This window comes from Theropithecus gelada, chromosome 12 (assembly GCF_003255815.1).
Source record: "Theropithecus gelada isolate Dixy chromosome 12, Tgel_1.0, whole genome shotgun sequence".
Lineage (NCBI taxonomy): Eukaryota > Metazoa > Chordata > Mammalia > Primates > Cercopithecidae > Theropithecus > Theropithecus gelada.
The window spans coordinates 104,019,352-104,046,181 of NC_037680.1; the positions used below are offsets into that span (position 1 = coordinate 104,019,352).

The 26,830-nt window shown below is 36.9% G+C and overlaps 1 protein-coding gene across 8 annotated transcripts in view; it reads left to right on the plus strand.

The window, feature by feature from the left end:
• Positions 1 to 292: 292 nt before the first annotated feature.
• Positions 293 to 26,830, plus strand: part of MFF (mitochondrial fission factor) — a 32,483-nt gene continuing 5,945 nt past the window's right edge. For 2 of the 8 annotated variants that reach the window (XM_025404081.1, XM_025404082.1), the window contains exons 1-5: positions 293 to 569; positions 3,862 to 3,973; positions 5,906 to 6,126; positions 7,379 to 7,548; positions 15,170 to 15,258. In XM_025404081.1, the coding sequence (XP_025259866.1) occupies positions 5,946 to 6,126; positions 7,379 to 7,548; positions 15,170 to 15,258 (440 nt within the window). In that variant the 5' untranslated portion in view covers positions 293 to 569; positions 3,862 to 3,973; positions 5,906 to 5,945. Of the gene's footprint in view, positions 570 to 3,861; positions 3,974 to 4,787; positions 4,958 to 5,905; positions 6,127 to 7,378; positions 7,549 to 15,169; positions 15,259 to 17,641; positions 17,717 to 22,144; positions 22,304 to 25,860; positions 25,894 to 26,830 lie in introns of all 8 variants that reach the window. The other 6 variants (XM_025404075.1, XM_025404076.1, XM_025404078.1 and 3 more) reach the window with 6 other exon arrangements.

The window sequence follows — 26,830 nt, forward strand, 5'->3', positions numbered from 1 at the left end:
CCCCTCTCCTGGAATTCTCATGGAAGACAAGGTCTGATCATCTGAGGGCTTAAGAAGTATCAAATTGGAATGCATGGAATCACCGGCGGAGCTGATTTACATATGAGGATTCCTAAGCCTCACAGCACAGACATTTTGATGCTGATGGTCCTGAAATAGTTATTTTAACTGGCTACCGAAGGTTTACCTTGCAAACACCAGGTTCTTAAAGATTACAAAATCTAATAAAGCCGAAGTGTGAATTAAACTTAACCGCAAGAGCCGTCACCTGCTGTCAGCCCACAACAAAGATGTCTGCGCATAGCTTACCGTGGACTCGTTCCAGTGCGTGGGCCGCACGTCCGCCCTTTTCCGCGTCACATGACCACGAACACTCTTCCGCTACGGCTCCCTGAAGGGGCCACCCACGGCCTTTCGTGCTTCTGCCCTGGCCCTCTGCGGGCCGCTCCGCCGGTGCTGTTCCTGGGCGCCTCCGTGCTCTCGGCCAACCGCCTCTGAGAGCGTCCACTCGAGCGCCCCGGGAGCCGGAGGGCGGCGGTCCTCGCCAGGACCCTCCTGTGGGCCCAGGGGTGAGTGCTGACCTCTTCGCGACCCGCCGCCCGAGCTGGCTGCCAGGCCTAGCGCCGCTGCCGAGACCCTCCGGCCAACAGAGGGACCCGCGGTGGCCCGGGCCCCCCGGTAGTGTCTCCCTGACCCAAGTCCCGTCCCCGGGCCTCTTGCCTTCCACCCTGGTCTTTCCTCGTCCCCGGGACCTTGAGTCCCCGAGGAGAGCGAGGGAGAAAAGCGCCTTCTGCAGGTGTTTTTGGGCGAACCTCTTCACCCTGTGTGGTTCGGCGTCTCCTTTTGTGGATTAACCGGACTTTTCCGACTAGAAAATAGGGGTTTGGGAAGCAGCGGGAGTCCCGTGAGCGTGAACGCCGGGCTTTGTAAATCTTCACTCATCCTTCCCTGCCAAGTCCCTGACACCTTACAGGATGACCTTAAATCTGCCCTGTCTAAAAGGAGGTTTTTGTGTTGTTTTGTGGCAAGTACATGTTGGAAAAGAAGGGCCCTGTTGGAAGCCCAGGTTGTGGCATCGCGGGTGGCTGCGGGCCACCCTGCCCGTCTGTGAGCATCCTTGCTTGCAGATGTGGCTGCAGGCGGTTGCTCTCGGGTTTCCTTCCAGGAGCTGGGAAGCCGGAGGAAAACTGCGGTTCCTGTTCCGCCGGGCTTCTGACCTTCCTCTGCAGGACGTGTGCTACTATTATTATTATCGTAAAAGAACACCCCTGTCTACGTCCCACAAAGTTAGAAGCAAAGGGCATTCTCGAGGGAAGAGCACCCTTTCAAAAGTGACATGTTTTCATTGGAGAAGATTAAAGAGGGGGAAAAAAAAAGAGCTTTCTGGCCCTTCTGCCCAAATATAGAACCGTATGTATTCAGGCCTCTCATCCACCGAGAGACTTAGAATGATCACGAATGTTTTCTCTCCCTGCGTGAAAAACATTTTTTTTCTGCCTCAATTCCGTTGGCTAATGAGATTCCCAAAAGAAAAACCCTTAGGAAAATTAGGACGATTTAGTTATACTTAGTCTCCCATGCAATTAAATTGCTTGGGGGACCTGCTATCTTTTGGTTTCAAAGGCTTGTATATTGGTTTTGTTCTTCTTTCCAAAAGGAAATTGTGTTCTCTCCCTTCCTGTCTGATAGAGCTGCCTCCTTTCAGAATTACAAAGTGTAGTCCTCGCTCTCCTCTCTTTTGGTGTTGAAACTTTGCTGTGGATTCATAACCTTATTTTAAAGTTCATTAATATATAGTTTTCAAAGTTTGCAGTGATTTTTTAAATATAGTTTCTTCGAAAGAGAACTGAAACACGGTGTGCAGAGTGGCCCATCTATGTGAACTAGGGCCCCACGGTAGGTGGTGAAGAACTGGAGGGGTTTTTTTGGTTTTGTTTTTGTGTGTTTGTCTTTGAGAAGTATATAAACATTTGCAACCACAGTCAGTTTGCCTCAAGTTGTTTCAGTTACTTCCTAGGCTTTCTGGCTTCCAGTGTTCTAATACAGAAAATGAGGAGGTTGGGCTAGAATCACTGTGTCCCAAAATTGGTACACTTTCCACTAGTGACATGTGACTTGACTCTAGGTGGTATGTGAATGAGGATTTTTTTGTAATAGGATGTCTTTGCAATCTGTATTTATATATGTACAGCCATGGTTTAAGGTAGTGATACAAAATTTTCTTTTACAATACTTTTTTGATTTTAAAAAGTCGAGTTAAAAAATTAACTGTAGCAAAAAGTTAATGTACTCTGTGAATATGGGAAAAAGAAAAAAACCATGAAGTTTGTCTAGTTAGTTACTGGTGTTTGGAAACCACTGGGCTTAGAAAGTAGAAATCTGAAATCATCTGTGATTCTGAGAGATTTTGCCTCCTTTGTTATGTTATATAACAGAATCACATACTGGTTGCCTACTGGATTCTAAGTTACAAAACTTCTGGAATTAACATATCAACACCAAATGATGAGAAGTTTATTTATTGCCAAAAGATATTATCAGAAATGCCACAGTCTAATGAGGGAGAAAAAATTAGATTTTGATTTGTTTTTAAGCAGAAAACCCAATAATTGGGATAGTACAGTGTTAAGTCTTAGCAGAAAAGTTCCGGTTACTTTTTACATTTAAGTAGTTCAGCTACAGGAGAATTTGGCTTTTTCCAGAAGTTGGCATTTCAGTATCCACCTTTATTTTCTAAGTCAATAGTTTTTCACAAACTCAGAGATTCTCCTAAGAAAAGATGTTGCTATAGAATGAAATATATTAGTGAGACCTATGAGACGTACTACTAGAAAGTTCATAAGACTGAAATGCAATGAATGAACTGCAGAGAAAGCACATTTCAAGGAGATACTGAGGTTCTAGCTACTTGCTTCTCGTTTATTATTATAAAACTTCAGTTTATAATGACCAAAGGCTATAATCTTTTTGAGGTAGCTCTTTTCAATGTTAGTTCTGAATACGAGCTTTTGCTATGCTTGAGATACACACAAGTATTAGAAGAGCATCTCATCTAGAATGATGCACAAAAATTGATTATAAAGGTTGCCTGTGGGAACCTGGGTGGTTAAAGATAGGATTGGAAGTGGGACACTTCCTTTTCTCTGTATAGCTTGTGTACTTTGTACCGAGTACCTGAGTTACTGGTTCAAAATTTTAACATTGTAAGGGAATGAAAATTTAAACGGGCCGGGCACGGTGGCTCACACCTGTAATCCCAGCACTTTGGGAGACCAAGATGGGAGGATTTCTTGAGCCTAAAAGTTTGAGATCAGCCTGAGCAACATAGTAAGACTGTGCCTCTACAAAAAATACAAAAATTAGCTGGGTGTGGTGGCATACGCCTCTAGTCCCAGCTATTCAGGAGGCTGAGGCAGGAGGATCACATGAGTCCCTGAGATCAAGGCTTCAGTGAGCAGTGATTGCTCCATTGCAATCTAGCCTGGGTGACAAAAAAAAAAAATTTTACAATGCATTTGTTCCTCTTTAACATCTATGTGTACCTATATGCATATATACACATAAGTATTAAATTCATTTAAACTTACATATTTTTCATCTGCCGCATTTTTTCTAAACACAAATCAGAAATAATGCCAGAGCTAGTCTTTTATATTGCCTTAACTAATGAATAGTCATAGGACCCCATCTGTGGAACTAAGATTGGTGGTAAGCTTCATTTTTTTCTTTCTTTCTTTTACTGGTCTCTTGATGTCAGGTTGTACATCTCTGTGACTGTTACCATTTGGAGAATTTCCAATAATGAATCTCTAGTAGTGGTGTCATCTAGTTTCTCAATTAGCCCCTGTTTTTCTTCCCCAGGGACCAAAGTGGCTCTCAATCCAGCACATGCACATTGAAGCAAGTTAAAGGATTTAATATGAAGCACAGAAGCAGATAGTGCCAAATAGCAAGCAGTAGTTGGTACACATTTGTGAGTAAAAATTGTCCCTTTTGGCTTACTTTCTTAGTCTTTAAATCGTCTGCATGCCAAATCCTGAAAGATCTATGTCCCCAGAGATTTTTTGTTAAAGAATAAAAGATGTGAGTTAGCAGTCATAGGTAAACCAGTTGCTGGGGCTGAGTGTCCTGAGAACCTCTAAGATCTCTCCTAGGCATCTCAGTGAGGCGGGGGCTTAGGGTGGGGCTCTATCTCCAGCATGGAGTTTAGGAAGTACCTTAGCCGTGGTAAAGTCGTGTATACTGTGTTTAACTTTTTATGCCCTTTATTTATATATAATGTCTTTTTGAAAAATTGAGTGTAATTTCCATTTGAAGTTCACACTAAATTTCGAAGTTTATTTCTATTTAAAGAAACCATTAGACGTCACATTTGTAGGCTATCTCAGTTACATTTACTTTTTACCCTTTGTATTCCCTTCATGATTTCTTCATTTGGGCTTAGTCTTAAAAAAGGATTTTTTCCCCTTTGGTGTATGATGATTAGAGGAGTTTTATGGCAGTATTGTTTTTTTTCTAGCCTGACTTCACATTTGTATATATATTTGATACAGCTTCTGTGTATCCTGTTTGCAAAATCATAAGACAGTGACTGTGCTTGAAACTGTCTATGATTTTTGAGGTATAGAAAAACTCTTCTTAGGATAGATTTGAAAATTGGTTTCTCAAATCAAGCCCTAAGCCATGTTCAAATCCAAAAGTCATTTTAAGTAGATATTTACTTTTTTCATAGTTTTCTTACGAAATGAATTGTTGAAATACTGATTTTTATTCTTTCTTTTTTACAGCTGGAAAAACAGTGTCCGTGTTATGTACACCTCCAAAAAAAGTTTAGATGTGTAGGGGAGTTGTTGTGTAAACTGAACTACAGGGTAGCAGTATTTTAATAGCTATTATAGACGTGTATTTACTGTATTAAAATGATTAAAAGAACAAGCAGTGACACACCACTAGGAAGGTCAGTGAAATTTTATTCAGTTGAGCTGGTATTACAGGTTTGAGAGACAATAGCTTCAAAGCTAACCATGCTGTTTTACATATTTATCAGCTTTTGTATTGGTGGCAACATTCTTTCTGCTGCATTAAAAAAAAATACACATGTAAATATGATATTAAATACAAATTAATAGTGTAAAACTTTCAATTCCTCCAAAAATGAATACAAACATGAGGATTTATTATTACAAATTCTAAATTTGGTATTCATTGCATCTCAGTCATTAAGAGAAGTTTTAATTTGTATGATGCGATTTTCAGGGAGTTGCGTCTTCTTTTTTAGTAAATTCAGAGTTCATTTTATGCATCTGTCATTTAAAGGTTTTGAATAACCGATGCATTTGTCATTTAAAGGTTTTATTTTTTCATGCTTGACAGTGATTTTTAATTTTTAAAGTCCAAGCAGCTTTCCCTCAAATTGATGAGGAAATTTAAGTTTAAATTTTATTGCAGGCATTTTTTTAGTTACAAGCAGCATGCATATTTATTTATGCAGAGAGAATGTGTGTATGTATGTGTATGTACACATTTGTGTTGTAATTCTATAATAATTTTAAAAATTTACTGCTAAGCAATATCAAGGTACAATTTCAGCTGATAAGTAAGAAGGCATTTTGCTGAGGAAATCATTTTCTTTCATCCTTTATTTTTGCTTTGTATGTGTTCAGTACTTGCAAATGAGAAGTTTCCTTTCCTCAAGGTACAGTTTCAGCTGATAAGTAAGAAGGCATTTTGTTGAGGAAATCATTTTCTTTCATCTTTTATTTTTGCTTTGTATGTGTTCAGTACTTGCAAATGAGAAGTTTCCTTTCTCTCTTTCTATAAGGTATTGTCTTCTAACTTCGCTACTCTACTTAGAGGAGACTGACATTTTAACAGTCAGCCCTGTCTTTAAATTTTTCTCCCACAGGGTGAGTGGGGCAACATTTCCTTCTCCTACTGCTGCTGAGATGGCAGAAATTAGTCGAATTCAGTACGAAATGGAATATACTGAAGGCATTAGTCAGCGAATGAGGGTCCCAGAAAAGTTAAAAGTAGCACCACCAAACGCTGACCTGGAACAAGGATTCCAAGAAGGAGTTCCAAATGCTAGTGTGATAATGCAAGTTCCGGAGAGGATTGTTGTGGCAGGTATTTCACCTTTACTTAGAAGGTTGCCTGTTAAATCTTTGTTTTGTATGTTTCTATGAAAACTTGAGTTTTTCTAAATGTTATTTAGAAAAGGAGTTGGAAAATGCAACTTTATGCTTTTGAAATTTCCATTCATTATTATAGTCTGAATTTCAAACAGTATTTTTTAGTAATTCAACTAATTATTGAGGTTTTACACACATAAAATGTATACATTTCTAAGTGTGTACTTGATAAGTTTTGACAAAAGTAAACACCCATATAACCACCACCACAGTCCAAATAGAGACCATTTTTGTTACTCTACAGGGTTCCCTTGTGTCTCTTTCTCACTCAGTCCCTTCCCCTCAACTCTAGGCAACCATAGTCTCCTTTCTATAGCCAGAGACTAGATTTGTCTTTCCCAGAGTTTCATGTAAATGGAATCATAGAGTATATACTCTTATCTGGCTTCTTTTGTTCAGTGTAATGTTTTTGAGATTCTTCTGTTGTTGCATATATCAGTTATTCATTCCATTTTATTACTGAGTAATATTTCAGTTTGGATACACCATAATTTGTTTATCCATTCATCTTCATTCATTGATTACTTTTTGTTTGAAGCTCTTAGGATTAAAGCCACTGTGAATATTCAGGTTCAAGTCTTTGTGAAGACATATGTTTTCATATCTTTAGGAGTGAAATTGCTGGTTTATGTACTACAAGTTATTTTAAACTTTGAAAGACTGCTAAACTATTTTCCAAATTGTAGTACGGTGTTGCATTCCATCAGTGATGTATGAGTTTCAGTTGCTCCACATCCTTGCCAACATTTTGTATTGTCAGTCTTTTTAATTTTAGCTGTTTGAGTGGGTGTGTAGTGCCATCTCGTGATTTTAATTCTATTTCCCTGATTATTAATAATTTTGAACATCTGCTCTTGTGCTTTTTGGCTATTTATATATATTCATTGTGAAGTGTCTATTCGAATGTTTTGTCAGTTTAAAAAATTGGGTGTTGTAAGAGTTTTATATATTCTAAATATCAGTTTTTTTGGTTATATATCATGCATTGCATAATTTCTTATTTCTGTACCACAGTGATAAATATTAGTGAAATGTCAGTACGCTGGAAGCATATTTTGAAAGAAACTAATGCTCGTTGGGAGGTATAATTCAAAAGCAGAAGAAGGTAAATACATTTTAACAAAAAACACTGTCTTTTAAAAAAACCTCCCACTTTTCTCTTCTTTGTCTATTTTCTTAACTCCTAGGAAATAATGAAGATGTTTCATTTTCAAGACCAGCAGATCTTGACCTTATTCAGTCAACTCCCTTTAAACCCCTGGCACTAAAAACACCACCTCGTGTACTTACGCTAAGTGAAAGACCACTAGATTTTCTGGATTTAGAAAGACCTCCTACAACCCCTCAAAATGAAGAAGTAAGTAGAACTTTAATATCACCAGAATTTGAAATAATGTAAACAAAGGTAAAAGAGAAGAGTGAAGAGGCTTTATCATATCCTTAGCAATATGTCATGAAAGCTTTCCATATGGAACATTACTAATAATTCTAATTTACAAATGTGCCAAGTAAGTTATTATGCTATTTTTAAAATTTGAATGTTATATTTTAGGAAAATGTAAATTTTGTGGAAAGTATTATTAAGTTCCTGTGGTTTGAAGAAAGAGCCTTTATGGGTAGGTGTTACTTGTTAAATAATAAGAAAAAGTTGGGAGTTTAGCAATAAAAAGTAAATGTATCACTTTGTTATAAAATCAGTCTAGCAAACATGACAAAGAAAGCCCTTTTTCCCTTAACACTACCCATTCTCGCTTCTTGATTAAAAGTTTCTACTGAGTTAGCTCCTATACTGCATTACATTAATATGCCAGTTGACCTAAATGTAGCAGTGTAGACTAACAAGGTGTTAGTAGCAGAGTTCAAATCCTGCCTTTGCCATTGACTTACAGCTAAGCTTTGAAGCTTCTTTGCTGTGATGATTTCTGGAGTTGCATCTTTTTCATATACCTTCTGAACTTCTAACATGTCATGAAGCTAGTGTAAGACAATGTACAAACGTATGTTTTTATTAATGATGGTATTACTTGTGTCTGGTTTCATTTTGCATGTAGTCCTTTCCAAAGAGGGTAAGGCCCGCATACTGTCTAGGGCAATGCAGTTTGCTAGAACTAGGTTCTAAGATTGTAAGTTTCTGCTGAGATAATTGAGGTAATATGCACACAGTTTGGATATTCTAGGTATTTGTTTGGTGAAAAGCAATAATATGAGACTTTACATGACAGAAAGGCACTAAGACGCTTGGAGAATTGTATTATTTAACAAACATTTTTCAACTTTTATCTCTGAGATACTATATGCATTATAAGAATTAATGAGACATAGTTCCTGCATTCAAAAAGTTTGCTGTCTGTCTGGTTTCAGCAGGACAATAATATGAGTGAGGGAAAGACATCAACACGCACAGAAGATATAAAATTCTTTAATAGCAGAAAATAATGAAAGTTACCAAGATGGTTACATAAAACAAAAGTATCCAGTGCGCTCCCAGTTTGAGGCCCAGCTTTCTAACTCCCCAGAGTTCCTTGGGAATTATACCTGTGAAAATAATTGTCTTACAGTGAGGATTTTACCAGGAAAGAAATGTTCTCTATTGTATTCTTTGGGTTTTTCTTTTGATCTTTCTGCTGCTCCTAACTGATTGAAAGCAACCCAAGCAATTCCCTGAGTGATTATTTTAAGAGCGAGTGAAGAAAGTTTGCCGGGATTTCCTTCAGTAGACCCAGGCTTTAAGACTCTACAGGGTTCATTCCTGCATTAATTGTGATATTTAGTCAAATGTGATAGATGCCCAGAGTGTATAACACTGGGGTAAAAAAGTTTGTGTGAGAATTAGACCTAACTTTGAAGACCTACTTTGCCATTTACTAACCACATAACTTTTGGCAAGTTATTTAACAGTTCTAGGGCTTATCTCTGAAATAAAGATAAGAATAATGCCAAGTGCATTAAGATTTTTGTGAGAATTAAATGTAAGAATGCATGTAAGGACATGTTCTAATTCGTGTTAAAAGCTCAATATGTATAAATGTTATTGTTAGGAAAGAGTTAAAATCCTGTGGCAGGAGCCAGATCCTGAAATGAAAGAGGAGTTTTTGAGATTAATACCATCTGCCTATTGAAAGCAAAGATGATGGTTTGAACTTAAGTTTATACAAGCTTATAGAAGGGTCCAGTAGCCTTCAACAAGCATTCAACTGCCGTGAGCAAGGGAGGAAGGGGTAAGGGAGCCAGAGTTCTAGTAGCTTCTAGAAATTGAATGAAATAGAGAAGCAATTAAGACCCTGAGTGCTGATAACATTGATGATTCATTCAGATGTTACTCAGAATCTATAAAGTGAGATCCCCAGAACATTGCTCTGTAGTAATCATTCTGCAGTAGTTGCCAGGGTTTCTTTACTTCAGCACTATTGGCATTTTGGACTGGATAATTCCTTGTGGTGAGAGCCATCTTTTTGCACTGTAGAATGTTTGCAACATTTGTGGTATCTATCTACAAGATGGCATTACCATCTTCCAAGTCATGATATCCAAAAATGTTTGTAATAGCGAAAAGGTGGAAGCAGCTAAAATGTCCATCAGGTGATGAATGGATAAGCAAAACATGATCTAGCCATATAGTAACTCTTATTCAGCCATAAAAAAAAAATGAGGTACTGGCCGGGTGCGGTGGCTGATGCCTGCAATCCCAGCACTTTGGGAGGCTGAGGCAGGCAGATCACTTGAGGTCAGGAGTTCAAGACCAGCCTGGCCAACATGGTGAGACCCTACTAAAAATATAGAAATTAGCTGAGCATGGTGGTGTGGACACCTGTAATCCCAGCTACTCCGGAGGCAGAGGCAGGAGAATCACTTGAACCCGGGAGGTGGAGGTAGCAGTGAGCCGAGATTGCACCGCTGCACTCCAACCTGGGCAACAGAGCCAGACTCTGTCTCAAAAAAAAAAAAAAAATGGTACTGATACATGCCACAACATGGATGAACCTTGAAAACATAAAGTTTAAGAAGCCAGACAGCAAAGGCCATATATTGCATTTTTCTACTTACATGAAATATCCAGAGTGGCCAAATGAATGAAGACAGGATACAGATCAGTAGTTGCCAGGGGGTTAGAGGAAAGGGGGATTGAGAGTGACTGCTTAATCAGTATGGGGTTTCCTTCAGGCTGATGAAAATATTCTGGAACTAGATAGTGGTAATGATTACACAACATTGTGAGCCAGTGAATTGTATACTTCAAAATGGTTAAAATTGTGTATGTTATGTGTGTTTTACCACAGTAAAAAAGAAAATACCTCCAGACATTGCCAGGTGTTCTCTACAGGGCAAGATCACCCCCTACTGAAAACCACTGACCTATCTCAAGAGAAGAGACTACCAGGAGAAGGCTTATGAGGAAGCCAATAAAATTGTCTGAAAGCCTGATTGATGTAAGGGATAAATTTGTAGAAAGCAACTGTACCTGAGTTCTTAAACTGGCTTAAAGAATCCGGGTGAGCTCTTGAGGAGGGCTTAAAATAGAACATAAATAATCGCTTAGCTTAAAGAGGGTTTAAAAATCTGGAGGCTTGCCTGGAAGAGAGGAAGTTGACAAACGCTTCCAATATGCCTGATCTCCACCAATATTTGGAAATCAACTAACAAAGCAACTGTGCAATAAACCATGTTATCTGGGCGTGAAATACAAAATGCCCAAGTCATGACAGTTTTTAGTGTCAAAGAGACTGGGCCGTGTGAATGAGGAGAAAGAAGCTGTGACACTGACATTACCACCTCTTCTCATCAAGGAATCCAAACGGGAGCCAGTGGGGAAGGATCTTCCAGAGAACAAGAAGGAAGAACTATACAGAAAGAGTTGGAAATGCTGCCTGTAAGAAGATTTGACGCAGCCTTGAACGATGTGACCAAGTCAAAGTTGTGGACTCTGCCATTACATCCTGTCAAACAAGCCATGATGTGCTTTAAAAAAATTAGCTACAATAAGCCCTAAAAACTTTGTGAGAAGTCCATTGAAGTTGGAAGAAAAAACAGACTGGACTAAAGATAGAGAGTAAAAGCTTTTGCCCAAGTTGGCATCTCTTACTTCAAAGAGGAGAAGTAAGAGAATACTCTTCATTTCTATAATAAACCTTTGGAAGAGCGCTGAACTGCAGATATACAAGAACTGTCAATAGTTAGGAATTAATCTGGAAGGAGCAAAGTCAGTTGGCATATGTAAACCCTGACCTGATTTTGGAAGAGTAAAGGCGTTGAGTGGTTTCAGAAATGGAACTATCTCCAAGCCACGCCAGCTTTATACAGAAGCCATCAAATGGCATCCATAGGATGCCAAATTCTACAGCAGTTATGTCCCTAATGTACAGCCAGAGCTCAAGGAGTAGAAGAAATATCCAGCTAGTTCCACCCTTAACACAGATTATACTTAGAAAGCAGCAATCTTAGAATCTGAAGGATAACACAGAAGCCATGAATGTCTAGCAGAAGGCCCTAGACCTGTGATTCTACTGTGAAGAAGTAGCAGATGGTTATTGGTGTCCAGTTCAGTTGATATGACAATGCTAAGGATGTGAAGCAGAAAACCATAGCTACATGGCATATCCTAAAACAAATGCAGAAGGGCTCCCAGGGACTCAGTGAATATTTTAAAAGGGTCCTGCGGGAGCTTAGAAAATCAAGAACTTCATGAATATGGGTCTGATCACAGTTTGGTGACGGTTTCTTGAGCTCTTTTTCCTTCCTCGTCACTTCTGGAAAGAGGAGCTGGGACTGCAACGAATAGAATGGAGCAAAAGTCTGGAGAGAAAAGGAAAAGCTGAATTGTATATATGTATACACATTCCTGCATGGAAAATTCAGAGATGTGCACTCACAGTCTTTGTACAGATACAGTTTCATGGCCCTCTTACCACAAGCATGATCTCCTCACTCCTGACAAATTGGGCCATGTGTCCTTCCCAAAACCCGCAGTCACTGGCTTAACTGTTCTCCCCGTGATTCATGATGTTAAATTTTGGACACTGAACATGTTGGGGAGGGAAGATACTTATCCCAACTGTTCAGTGTACATTGTTCATTTGTACCTTTCCCCCTTCTGCATAAAAGTCTCACAGAAAATGGGGATGAGTATAGAGGAAAACCACTAAGGCTCTGAGTAGATTCCTGAAGAAGAGGTGGGCTTTGAACAGATTGAGAGAATCGGCCATCAAAAAACCGAGAGGACATTTACTTGAACAATCAAATTTAACTTGGGCATATAAAAGGAGAATTGTATGCATGCATGCAGAGTGTCTAGTGTTATATGTCATATAACTGTGTAGCATTAGACCCTGTGACCCAACTTCCAGGAAGCTGCTTGAACCTAGGAAACTATTTCTCAGCCTCAGGGATGAATAAAAGTAAGTGCATAATCAATGAAGAATGATTCTGAGAGACATTTTAAAATTTTGCATTGAGGCCAGGCACAGTGACTCACACTTGTAATCCCAGCACTTTGGGAGGCCAAAGTGGGTGGATCTTTTGAGGTCAAGAGTTTAAGACCAGCCTGGCCAACATGGTGAAACCCTGTCTCTACCAAAAAAATACAAAAATTAGCCGGTCATGGTGGTGTGTACCTGTAATCTCAGCTACTCAGGAGGCTGAGGCACGAAAGTCTCTTGAACCCAGGAGGCAGAGATTGCAGTAAGCCAAGATCATGCGACTGTACTCCATCCTGGGCAATACAGTGAGACCCTATCTAAAAAAAAAAAAAAAAAATCAGATTGAAACAAAACAAACATCCAGGCTGGGCATGGTGACTCACACCTGTAATCCCACTACTTTGGGAGGCCAAGGTGGATGGATCACGTGCGGCTAGGAGTTTAAGACCAGCCTGGCCAATGTGGTGAAACCCCGTTTCTACTAAAAATGCAAAAATTATCTGGACGAGATGGCATGCACCTGTAATCCCAGCTACTCGGGAGGCTGAGGCATGAGAGTCGCTTGAACCCGGGAGGTGGAGGTTGCAGTGAGCTGAGATAGCACCATTGCACTCCAGCCTGGGGAAGAGAGTGACACTGTCTCAAAAAAAAAAAAAAAAAGAAGACGAAGAAAAACATCCACCTGGGATTACAGGTGTGAGCCACCATGCCCGACCAAAAACATCAATAAATATTGATTGATATTTTGAAAATCTTAATTTTCAAGTCCTTTAATTCACATACTATTTGTTTTTTACTATAAAGTTTAATTTTTTTAAAACCATAATGTCAGTCGAGTGCAGTGGCTCACGCCTGTAATCCCAGCACTTTGGGAGGCTGAGGCAGGCGGATCATGAGATCAGGAGTTCGAGATGAGCCTGGCCAACATGGTGAAACCCCGTCTCTACTGAAAATACAAAAATGAGCCAGGCGTGGTGGCGCACACCTGTAATCCCAGCTACTCTGGAGGCCGAGGCAGGAGAATTGCTTGATCCCGGGAGGCAGAGTTTGCAGTAAGCCGAGATTGTGCACTGCACTGCAGCCTGGGCCACAGAGCAAGACCCTATCTCAAAAAAAAAAAAAAAAAAAAAACCCACAAAATAAAACAATAATGTTTCCATGGCTATTTTAGTTGGGGGGTTTTTGTTTGCTTTGTTTTTTTAAGTATTTTTGTTGGGCGCAGTAGCTCACACCTGTAATCCCAACACTTTGGGAGGCCAAGATGGGCAGAAAACTTGAGCTCAGGAGTTCGAGATCAGCCTGGGCAACATGGCAAAATCCCCATCTGTACAAAAGACAAAAATTATCCAGGTGTGGTGGTGTGTGCCTTTAGTCCCAGCTACTTGGGTGGCTGAAGTGGAAGGATCACTTGAGCCCAGGAGGCTGAAGCTGTAATGAGCCATGAGCGTGCCACTGCACTCCAGCCTGGGTGACAGAGCAAGATCCTATCGCAAAAAAAAAAAAAAAAAGTATTTTTAAATAAGCAGAAAAGTTAATTTTTACCACTGTTCTAGTTATCCATTTCTATGTAACAAATCATCTTAAACTTAGTGGCTTAAAACAAACAAGCGTATGTTTTGCTCATGCATACTGTGGGTTAGGAATTTGCAGTTGCCATGAAGGGAAAAGCTTGTTTCTGTTCTTCAATGTCTGAAGCCTAAGCTAGAAAGTCTCAAAGGCTAAGGATAACTCAACAGCTGGAGCTGCAGTTATCTGAAGATTTGTTCACTCACATGTCACTTGGTACTAGCTGTTGTCTGGGACATCCATTAGGGTTGTCAGCAGGTGCACTTATACGTGGCCTCACTGTGTGGCTACTTGGCCTTCCTTGTGTCATGGTGCCATTCTTCGAAATATGAACAACCTGGGGAAAGAAAGGCAGAAGCTGTACTGTTATGATCTATCCTCAGAAGTCACTTTGCATCATTTCTATAGTAGTCACTAGCCCTCTGAATTTCAAGGGAAAGAAACAGATCCTGTCTCTTAATGAAAGAAGGTCAAAGATACATTTTGTAAGAAGAGCATGTGGGATTAGAGATGGCAGCCATTCTGCAATGCCAAAACCGTTAAGCTAGATACTTTTTTAGTCTAGTTTTCAAATATTCAACTAAATCTTAATTTGTTATAACCCTAGAAGCCAGGAATGTTTATTTATAATACAGATACTCTCCATTTCCTATATGTGCCTGTAAACACTTTTATAAATTGTTCTTATAAATAAGTATATAGCATAAGATTAAACAAATAATAATAATCGTACCAAATAATATTGATACTTAAAAAGAAACTAGAGTAGCATTCTTAAATAGACATTCCTGTTTATCTGCATTATAGTAAGTAAGGGTATGTGTTGTTTTTTTAAAAAGCAAGTCTGTCAGTAATACACTGCCTGGCAGCAATTCTTGGTTGCCTTTTCTTAGTTCGTTGTAAATTTTTTGAGTAGCCTTGTATCGAGGTTCTTTTGATGCTAAGCAGCTAGCTACTAAGAATATTCCTATTTCCTTCCCTTTCTTTGTGCCTTAACAGATCCGTGCAGTTGGCAGACTAAAAAGAGAGCGGTCTATGAGTGAAAATGCTGTTCGCCAAAATGGACAGCTGGTCAGAAATGATTCTCTGTGAGTAGAAGCACTAGCATTATATCTCCTTTGTAAGTTTTTTCAGTGTATTTTGTGTACCCATATTTTTCTAAATAATTACTTCCTATAGTTTTTAAAATTTGTTTTACATCAAGTTTACATTTTTGTAATACTTTTTGTAGTCTTAAAATCTGGCCGTTTTGTTGGTCCTCAAAATTTTTCAGTAATCTTATCCTTTCCTGTGTCGTATGATTTGCTAATTAAGTTATCACAAGATGTTGAACTGGTCCTGTCCAGCTTTGTTTCTAATGAGCTGTGTTAAACAGTGTAGCAAGACAGGTAGAATTTTTTTCTTTCCAAAAGTATTTTTTAGCTTTCTCCTTTGTGATTCATTGAATTTTTTGGTCCTTTTCATTTTCAAAAAATACAAGTATGTTGTTTAAAAGACTAGTTGTTTAAACCTTTATTCTTTCTCATTTGGTTGTATTATCAAATTCTGATCTTAAAGCTACCACAAGATCTATTAATGTTAGTGCTTTTTTACTTTTTTATTAAAATTAATGGGTTTTTACAAACAAAATGTTCCTTGAAAACTGGTCAGAATTTTAATCAGAAAATGATTGTCAGTAGTGGCTTTTTAAATAGATTATATAAATTAATATTTCTTTCTCATTAATGTTTTGGCCAATTTTCATGAACTCATGAACCACCTGTGATGGCAAGCATCATGTTAGCTTCTGCAGAAGCTGAAAGAATCAGGAGATGATACATCTCTTCTGAGAGCTTGCAAATCTAGATAGAAGCAAAACATTTAATTTTATTTACAAAATAGAGAACAATACAGTGATTTATATTATAGCATATTAATCTCTAGTTTGGACCTCTCTAAAGAGTATAGGAATACAGAAGGAGTTTTGATGGGGTAGGGTCATTGATATTCAAGATAGAGAGAGGATTCTTTTTTCAAATATTTTTATCCTTGCTTTGAAAGAACAAAGAAGTTCTAACTTCTATATAAATTATTTGCTTGCCTTATGGAAATTCCATTCTCTTGTGTTAGGTGAAAGGAGAACTAAAACTGCTCTGATTTCTTGGAGAATATTGAAATATCTCCTAAGGTAGTTAAAATTATTCTGTAAGACTGTGTAGGAAGACAGTGAGTTAAAATGAATATATATCTCCTTCAGGGAATGCTTGCTGCAAGATTCAGCCATTAGTAATAGAAAATTTTTTATGATTGTGTTTCCCTAGAGGTGTCTGGTTGGCAGTGATGTCAGCAGGTCCACGAGATCCATTTTTTCTAGACTATTTCCAAATGTATTACACAAACAGTTAAGAGGCTGTATCATTTATGGCTAAGGTGGCTTCTTGATCTACTTTACAGAGTGATTAAACATACACTCAAGAGCTTTAATTATTTTCTTTTTGTAACATTATCCCAAGGCAACAAAGATTTCTAGTAAGCTTTTCCACTTTATAAAGATGTGGCTTACTCTTTAGGTTCTTAGCTACTTTGACATTTTATTTAATAAAATAAAAACAAGATTATTGTAATATAGCACCACTTTTATTTTTTCTCCCGAAGTATGTATTATTGATAGCTGCATTCAACTGAAGAGAAAGGAAACCCCTTTATTATGTATGAAAACCAGTCCAGTGAAGTATGATTTAGAGTAGATGATATAGATATTTTTGCATTTACCTAATAACATCAGTTCCTCATAACAGAAAAGATTTACAGTGTTAACTAATACTTGATTTTCTTTTTTTTTAAGTTGCTTTAATGGCATTTTCTAAAATGCCATTTCAGCCTTTAATAAAACTGAGAATCTCATTTTTGGTAGTAAAACTAATGAATCTTTATACATTTTCACAGTGAAACACTTAACATTGCTTAACCATATTTTTCGTTATGGTTGTTACCATGTTATAGATGTAATTTGTTAATAATGTAACTTTGTCCTTTCTTTCCCTACTGTTGTTAATTTTATACTTTACAATTCATCTTTAAGAATCTCCATCTTACTAACTTTAGAATTGTGTGTAACGAACATATTATTCAGTGTCGTTAATGTAGTAAGGAAAAAACAATTGATATAATACCTCTATTAAAATAATTATTAAACTCTTACTATCTTTACCTACTTTAGTGTTTTCTTTGTAACATGAAATTGTTGTACATCAGAGTGCATGAAACTTTGCCTGTCTCCACTTTATTTTATTCCATGGCTTTAAGAATGAAAGTGCAAACGGGTGTGAGAGCAGGAGCACTAGCCTTTGTTTTCTTAATTACTTTAAAGAGGCAGTAAGATTATCGTCAGCTATTAGCACAGAAGTGAACTCTGAACAGTAAAATCAGATGTAGCTTTTTCTTTGTGTTATAAAAGCTGAATATGTAAAAGAAGCATAATTATTATTTAAGGTGGCACAGATCAGATTCTGCCCCAAGAAATAAAATTTCAAGGTTCCAGGCACCGATTTCTGCACCGGAGTACACGTAAGATTTTATCTGCTCTGCTTTTCACAAGTAGTTGTTTTGATTTTGAAGGATTATGTTAATACTAATCTATTGACCAGGTAATTGATATATGCTATCCTAATTATCTTCCTGTTTGGCTTTTTAGTACCTCTGTTTCAGGATTTCTCAAACTGCCGTTATATACTTTATTAAGGAAAAAAATAACTAGACCAACTAAAGGAAGTTGTATATGATTTTGCATGTATTGGTGAAAGCAACATGGAATATAATATGCACATAAGGACCAAGCCTCCTTTTTTGTTTATTTTGCTTTGGTTGGCATAATAGTTCTCGACAGATTCAACTTCACCTGGTTCAGTGATCCCAATTTTTTTTTTTTTTTTTTAATTTCAGCACACTGTCTCTTCTTCTTTTCTCTTGTCCCTGAAGAAGAATGGAGAATAAGTGTGGTTTGTCATTTATTTTATAATCCTGTAGATTAAAATGATGCTTGGAAGCATTTTTTTGCTATTATTAAACCCACTGTTTTTCTGTGTGACGAAATAAGGTATGGGAATGACTCTACTCATGAAGCAGAACATTTTGGTATATAATACAAGTATCAATAGCTAATAGCGTTCTTAAGCAGCAGACGAAACCGCACCGATAGCCAACAGTTTTCCTCTTACTCTGGTTCTATTATTATGCTTCGAGGAACTATTCAGTTGCCGTAGATAGTGGCAATATATTAAAATTTCCTCTCTATTTAAAATTCCAAGAGAAATTGATATATTTGTGTTTCGATGAAAATTTTTTCTCTTTATTATTTTACCCTATTTTTTGGAAGAGTCTGATACCTCACTGAAGAGGTTAAAGTCACAGTTTGAGAAACATTATTCCTATAAAAACTCAGAGAAAGAGGTACCTGACTTTGAACTTACTTTTCATAATGACATAGTTATGCCAAGTAAATTTTTATTTCAATTTTAGTTCTGGCATTGGCTGATTTTTTTTGTTGTTGTTGCTGTTTTATTTTGTTTGTTTTTTTGAGACGGAGTCTCACTGTGACTTCCAGACTGGAGTGCAGTGGCATGATCTCAGCTCACGGCAGCCTCCGCCTCCCGGGTTCAAGCGATTGTTCTGCCCCAGTCTCCCGAGTAGCTGAGACTACAGACACACACCACCATGCCTGACTAATTTTTGTATTTTTAGTAGAGACAGGGTTTCACCATATTGGCCAGGCTGGTCTAGAACTCCGGACCTCAAGTGATCTGCCCACCTTGGCCTCCCAAAGTGCTGGGATTATAGGCGTGAGCCACTGCGCCCAGCCCTGGTGTCGTTTACTTAACTCTTATGTAATAAGATTTCGTGTAAGCATGAGGTAGAGCTATTACTAATGAAGCATGGTAAACATCGGTGCTTTCTTCAAATTTTTCTAATCTTTTCTTTTAAAAAGGTAATGTTGAGACTTTGCTGTTTTATAATCTCACTGGAATCAGTTTATCAAAGAACATTTTTATTAAATTACTAATATATATAATGCTGTTTACTTAATCTTCTCAGAGCCTTTGCAGTATGTTTACTTTTTTGTTTTCCACAGTAGTTCACTTGTCAAAACAGCAGAAACAGAAAGTCACTAAACCTTGGTTGGGTCCAAGAGTGGACGGAGGTGAAAGCACTGTTTCCCTCCACAGTGGATACCTGCGTAGTACATTTTAGCTCCTGTCAAACTGATTGCTAAAATGGAGCTTATTCTTTTTTGTTTTTACATTTATTTGTAAAAAAGACCAACAAGACTGCTTAAAGTTTTAAAAAGGAAAGAGAATTGCTAAATTATTTATTGCCTCTAATTACTAATGTAGTTTTGGCGATCTTATGGTGATTCATTTCATCTGTAGATGGAATTATGTGTTATCAAACAAGGACATTTAATCTACACATACACTGGAAAAAGTAGTCATCCATTAAAAAAAAATACTCCTGATTTTGTTTTTGCTGTTTATGGAGGATTACCATACACATGAATGAAAAGCTAGATTTTTTACTAATCTTCAAAATGTTGATTTCTTTTGAGAAACAACTAGAACCTCAAGTTATGTTTTTGATGAAATAAATATCTTTACTAGTATTGATAAAAACTTAATTTCATCTTTTATCTTTCTACATAAATATTTTTCGTATTAAATTACAACTGAGGATCATGTAAGGTTTTTTCCCATTATATTCCAATTTCATGTGATCGTAAAATCTTAGAATTGAGAGGGATCTTATAGATTGTTTTAGAATCTACCCTTCTGCATTCCATCTTAGGAACTCTTTGCAGTTAATCTGAAGTAAGTTTATGTTTGACTGTTTTATAAGATGACCTCCTCATTTCCTATGTGTGGACAGAAAATACTTGTACTTTTACAGTTTAAGTAAACAATTCATTGTTGTTTGTTTCCAGCAAAAGGATTTCTCTTAGAGAAAGTAACCCTTCTATTTTAATTTTTAATGGACCAAAATCCATTAAGTTTTTTTCATGGATTTGAGTTTCGTTCATTCATGCTGTTGCCCCAAGATTATAATTCCAAATATTGATTATTGTAGCCTTTAATATGTTAGCATGTAGCTAGTTTATTTATCAATACAGAATGATACACAAAGTGTTCAATTTAAACCCCCAAATGCAGAGGCAAAGTACTGATTAGTCCTTTAAAACTTGCTTAAGTGAATTTAGGCAGTTACGCTGACTGCTCTATCAAGAAGAGTGTAAGATGAATTGTTTGTGTATGTTGATGCAGAACTGGCCATTTTTAATTCTCATAGGCAGTAAGAGCTTCAGCTTTTCACAGTGCTGCCTAAAGAGAATTCTGAGTGTAAGACTAACGTATAGTTTTGTTTCACAGATAGGATGGTCTTGTTTGTTTGTTTGTTTTTACCCTTCTGGAATGCCCGGTATGGGTTTGCCAATTACCATGGATCAGTAGATAATGTTGGTTTATATGAATTCCCAGAGATTGCCAGTCTCTGGATGGACATTTAAGGTCACTAGTCATGAGATTGCATCAGAAAATTTGAGTTTATCTTGACACCATTAGGCCTAAATCCTATGGTGTATCAGGCTTGATAGATTAGTTACTTTGTATGTTAAGATTTGGCTTAGATCTTCTAAGCAGTCTTTGAAAAACATGGTTTTCATATTATGGTACTTCTGTCTTTGGATCGCCAAGCCATTCAAAGTTAGTCATAAAATTGTGGAGGAGATTTTGTTTTTTAATTTTCTAGGACTCTGGGAATAATATTAGATGACTGTAACTATCCTGTCAAAAATTATCCCAGTTATTTTGTAGTTTCCAAACAAATACATGCTGTTAGAAAAGATTACACAGTCAAAATAAGAGATTTTATTTTTTCAATTGTTTACCATCTGCTTTGTTTTTATTCTTTTAGACGTAATACACATTGGATGACGTTTAGCCTGATGTTAGTTTTGCCTTGACGTTGAGAATGTTGAACCCTCATCCCACTGTCATAGTCCTCTTATTGTAACAAACCATCTGCCACGTCCGTATGTCAGTTAAGTTAAATACCTCACATAATCATGCTGTAACATTAAACGGCTCCCTGAAAATACTGACACAGATCTTAAGAGTTTAGGTTAGAACCACAAGAATTGGTTCATTCAGCTTTCAGAAAATACTGGCAGGGGAGTCAAATGAAATTTTGAATCTCAGCCCACACATGAAAGAACGATTAAGATTATTGTCACTAAGAAACCCAGAAATAGTTATCAGCCATTGATAATTTAAGAAGTGTCCTTGCCTTCTTTCACTGTATTCACAGATTTGGTAATATTTTTGTGCTTTAGTCATTTAACTAGAGAACATATGCTTTCTATAACTAAACAATCAAAATGCTTTGTTACCATTTTCTAAGACGAATTCATCCTTAAGTCAGTGTCATTTACTCGTCATAAACTTCAACTTGCTTCATTGGCTTTATGAAGTTTTTGAAATGGTGTTTTTATGGAATCACTTTTGATTCATGTGTTTAAACTTTGACATCTGTATGTGAGAATTCCCTGTCCTACTCTTCTAATCATCCATAAGTTGACAGCAGTGTTGTTTCTTAGAAGTTTGGTTTATTGAATTGGAATATAAACACAAAGTAAAGAATGCTGCTTCTCCAATGGGAGGAGTTGAACACATTCATTGCTGTAGTTATCTTCCCTCTCTACAGTTCTTTCATATTCAGTTTATTTATTTTGATGTTTAGGGTTACAAAGTTATAATTGCTCCCTTATAGCTAGTTTTTGAAAACAATTCAAAATGTTTATTCTTTGACTGTTTTCTTGTGGGGGAGAGTGAAGGGTGGGAAAGCGGGGCAAGAACACTAAGAAAATTAAGATAAAGACTGCTCAGCAGAAGTTTTATAAAAATCTGACTTGAGTGTTTTTCTCTTCATTTGCTGTGCTTGTGTAAACAGTGTGACACCATCGCCACAACAGGCTCGGGTCTGTCCTCCCCATATGTTACCTGAAGATGGAGCTAATCTTTCCTCTGCTCGTGGCATTTTGTCGCTTATCCAGTCTTCTACCCGTAGGGCATACCAGCAGATCTTGGATGTGCTGGATGAAAATCGCAGGTGATTGGCCATCCGTGACTCTTGCCAGCTTTGTTGCATAGTTTTTGGCCTCTTGTTTAGTGGACTGTGGTGTTTTTCTTTTCTGTTTTTACCTTCTAGCCTCTTTCTAAGATGCAATGATTTGAAACAGCTTGCTTTACTTTCTTTTAATTTGAAATTATTGTCCAAAATTCACATTTCGCAAGATTACATTACCTTTCCTTCTGTCAGGGAGAGTATACATAGAAAGCGTAGTGATTTTTTTCAAAGGCTTTTCTAGCCTGTTCTAAGTACTTGTTTCCACTTGGGGATATGCCAAGGGGTCCCGTTGGATTGAGTGTTGCACTGAAGCTTACTAGTCCTCTTTAATTAATCTTGGTGTAATCATTTATGCTACTTATATGATTGGATTAATAAAGCAAATCTGAGGAGGTGATGTCAGTGCAGCTGCCAGGACACTTTTTTCCTTTCCTCCCAGCTATGGATTTCTAGGCTTGTTTTGAAAATTCCAGGTGCTACCATCTTTTTGATAATACTGATATTTTTCAGTGTTGATAATTTATCTCGCTTTTGAACATCTCCAAGTAAAATCATCAATAGTAAACTTAGACTTATTCATAGAAATAATTTTTTTGCAGATATTTCAAGTACTTTTTGTCCTCGCTTTATTACTACATAATGTTTTAAAGGAAATTCAGGGAGCTTTTTTGGCATACTGTGGGAAAGATAGAGTCAATTTCATTTCGACTCTGAACATTTATCTAGTGGCTTCTGGTAGTCAGGGTTTGAATTTTCATGATTATTTACTTGTTACTTTTTGCATTTTGAAGATTTCACAATAAATTAAGCTGGCCCTTCTAATAAATCGTGTTTCTTACCTTAGGAACGAATATGACTTCTGGCTTGCACTGAACAAACTTTTTCTTGTTGAGTGCTTGTAGTCCTCACACAGGCCCTGGGTATGTCACCATACTTCACAAGCACTTGTCCATGCTACTTATCCTTGTTGAATCCAGGGCCTTTCAGGGCCTTCCCAGAGTTGACCTAGTGCTATGCATTTGGGCCCAAGGACTGAAAGCTGCACTGAAAAGAGCTTAAAAAGAAAGCTCATGGCATGAGGGTGTGGGGAGGGGAATTATATATACACATGTATATGTATAGATGTGTTTTGTTTGTTTTTCCCCAAGGGTTTAGACTCCCTTTTGTGCTTTTTGAAGCTTCAAAGACATTCTTGGACTATTGGGAAGCTATAAGAAGCAGCAAGGTTCAGAACAAAAAGCATGGATTCAGGGAGTCAGTCAGAATTAACCCGGATCCACCCCAGTACATAGCTGCATAATGGCCTTGAACAAATTGCTTAGCTTCTTTTGGCCTCATTTTTCTCATCTGTTGAAAACTAGAGAGGAAGGATAATAATATCTAGCTTTCTGAATTCTTGTGAGGATCTTCTCCCCTCCCCCACCTTTAATTATAATGGGATAATGGCTTCCAATTCTTTATTTAGTGTGGTAGGAGATCTTTCAAACAATATTAAATATAAAGTAGCTGGCACTTAAGAACTAATATTTACAAGGGTCTGTTTTCTCTTCCCTCCTTAAAACAGATTTATTGTCCATCAACTAACTTGTTTAACTTTTTAATTACAGTAAGTCCTTAGTAGAAACCAGATTATTAGGTGCGAATATGTCATATCAAATGCTATTACATTTAAAATATCTGAATGAGAGAGATATTTCCAAATCTTGTATAAAAAATAATAATAGCTAGATGGCAAGGTCACAATACATTAAAATTATATGTCCCAAAAAGTAAAAAAAGGAAAAAAAAAAGTTTCGTCTCAACCCCCACGATCAGCATATACACAGTTCATTGCAGTCATGTGGAACTTATAAAAAGAATGGATTTTTTCCTCCATAATGGAAAAGCATTGTGCCTCAGAGTCAAATGTATAAAATCAAAAATCGTATTAGTATAAACTTTGTATTTTTTTAATATTGAAAAATATTTTGGACTTTAAGTGAAATTTTATTTCACTTTTTTACATTGTGATGAATTGATAACTCTAAAATCCCTTTTCTGGGAAGGAGTTCTCTTTTCTCATTCATTTCAGTAAGTTTTTAAAAGTTCATGAAGGAGTTATATTAATAATGCTTTGCTCCTAGGTCTGTAGCATTAGTTGTTACCTTGGAGCCTGGAGGGTTAGATTCTTATCAGTCTAATTGATGCTTTCAGTATTGAAAGGATTTTTTTAAGTTGTATTCACTTAGGATCTCAGTGTTGAGCAAGATTTTGTCAGAATTTTAAGTGCCAAATCAGTTTTTATTTCCTCTGTGAGAAGTATCCGGCATGACTTTTCAGATATAAGAAATAGGAATGTGAAATTTGGATAATGTTCTACTTGCATGATTATAAAATAATACTGCTTATAAAATTTTAAGTGCTTCTGTGTTCCTTGCTCTGTACATCATTTTTTCCTTTCTATTTTATTACTCTTGGCTATTATGCTAATGCAATACTTTATCTTTCGTCATATGCCATCACATTAGGTATGGTTAATTTAAGCTAGAACTATTTGGCGGAAAAAGAAAAACGCTTTCTGCTTGCTTTATCACTGTGAAATAATGCAGATTCACAATTCCTTGACTTTAGAACTATTTTCAGTTTACATTTTAAAGGACGCTGTCAAAAGGTTTATGTACTATATATTTTTTTCTTACAAGCATGTAGATGATCTAAACCAAGCTCAACATGAAAACCAATTTAAATCCTAGGTACATGTTAGAAAACTATTTACACAGGTCAGTGTTACGCATTTGGAAAACCGATATATTGAAAATTTACCAAAACACCAGGTGTGTTATTTGCTCAGGTGCAGCAGAAATTAAAATACTGTTATGATTTGGTCCTTACCTGGTTAGAAAATGTCCGTCTCTCCCTACATCTGTTAGAGCTATGTACCTCATTTTACAATGTAAAATATTAACATCTTAAAAAAGAAACTTAGTTCCTGTGTAAGAACATTATTTAAATATTGATAGATGAGTCATGCTTAGCTCTTATTTTTAGGAGGGGCTTGATTATTTTTATACAGTTTTTCCTTAACAGACTGTACCAGCTTTGAGTGAATAGAATAAGAAATCAATGTGTGAATAATTTATATTTTTGGCAAGTATCCCTATAAATATACAGCTTGGAAGACCTGGAAATCCAGAGTTGCAGTGGATACAATGTTTGTTATTTATAATTTTTCTCTTTTAAAAAAAAAAAGTATAATTCCTGATTCCCAATTCCCAATTAAACTGTCTATTTTCTGTAGCAGATTACATTTTTATAGCAAAGAAACACATATTCTGTTACATCAGAGCATATTTACTCAAAAAACGTCAGTACACAAGTTAATGGTGGAGCTTGGTGGTAGCCTTGGATTTCTTTCCCTTTTACCACTCTACAAAACATACTGTTGAAGAGATTTTATGTATTAAATCATACTTATCATAGAAAATGGTACTTGAATGAAGTTTCTAATTTTGCCAAATACCTGTCTAATGTACTTTTATATTATATGTGTCAATTGCCAGTGTGAGAAGACAAAATGAAATACGTTGTGAAAGGTAACTGTATTATTTTCTGGCTCTGCATTATAAAAGGGAGATCTCTGTGGTGGAATATGTTGAATATGACAGATCCATTTGAACATGCTGTGTGCAGTTTAAAAAGCTTTAAGAAGCACACAGCGATGGCTTCATCTAATTAACCATTTTCATGTTAGTATAATTTAAGATTGTAGTTAAATAACAGGTTTCCTAATACCACAGAGTAAATATGGTACTAGGATGAGATGAGTTAAAAGACCTGTCTCAAGCATATGTGATTTCTCCATGTTTTTTAGCCAGTAAAATAAAAGTCAAACGTGTGGGGAAACACCCCAAAAATTCTTTGAATCCCTTGTCATCTAGGCTCCCGAAATTTATTTAAGCACTGGTAGTACCTTTAAGACATATAGAAGTTAAACATTAGAATTTTCTTACATAAATTGAATTATCAGAAAATAATGATTTGTATTGTAGTCAAAATTCCACAGCTGTGCCAACTTACAGAAAAAATTAGTGCATTTGGTATTAAACATTTACCATTATATAATTCAGTGTTGTCTTGATACTTAAATTCAAGCAAAACCAGATCGGTTACTTAGAGAATTAGATATCCAAAATAGGATTTAATAATTCTTCGAATCTTTATATGGATCCAATACTCCAGTCTCCTTTCTCTGCTTAGTAAATATTGCTGACTGTTTTAGGGGGAATTGACCAGTGAACAGGTAGAAGCTTTTGTTTTGTGATTTTAAAATATAAAACTCACTGGAAAGCTTACTGCTCATCAAGGTAGAAAGCTAACTCCTCTAGCGCCAAAGCGTATACTGAGAATGGGTGGAAATGCCCACCAGGTTTCCCAGTGCACCTTAGTCTTCATTCCCAGCGGCCCTGTATGCCACTCCTGGTTGTCTCAAGATCAGACTCAGATTGTGGATTGCACTTCCTGTAATGTGCT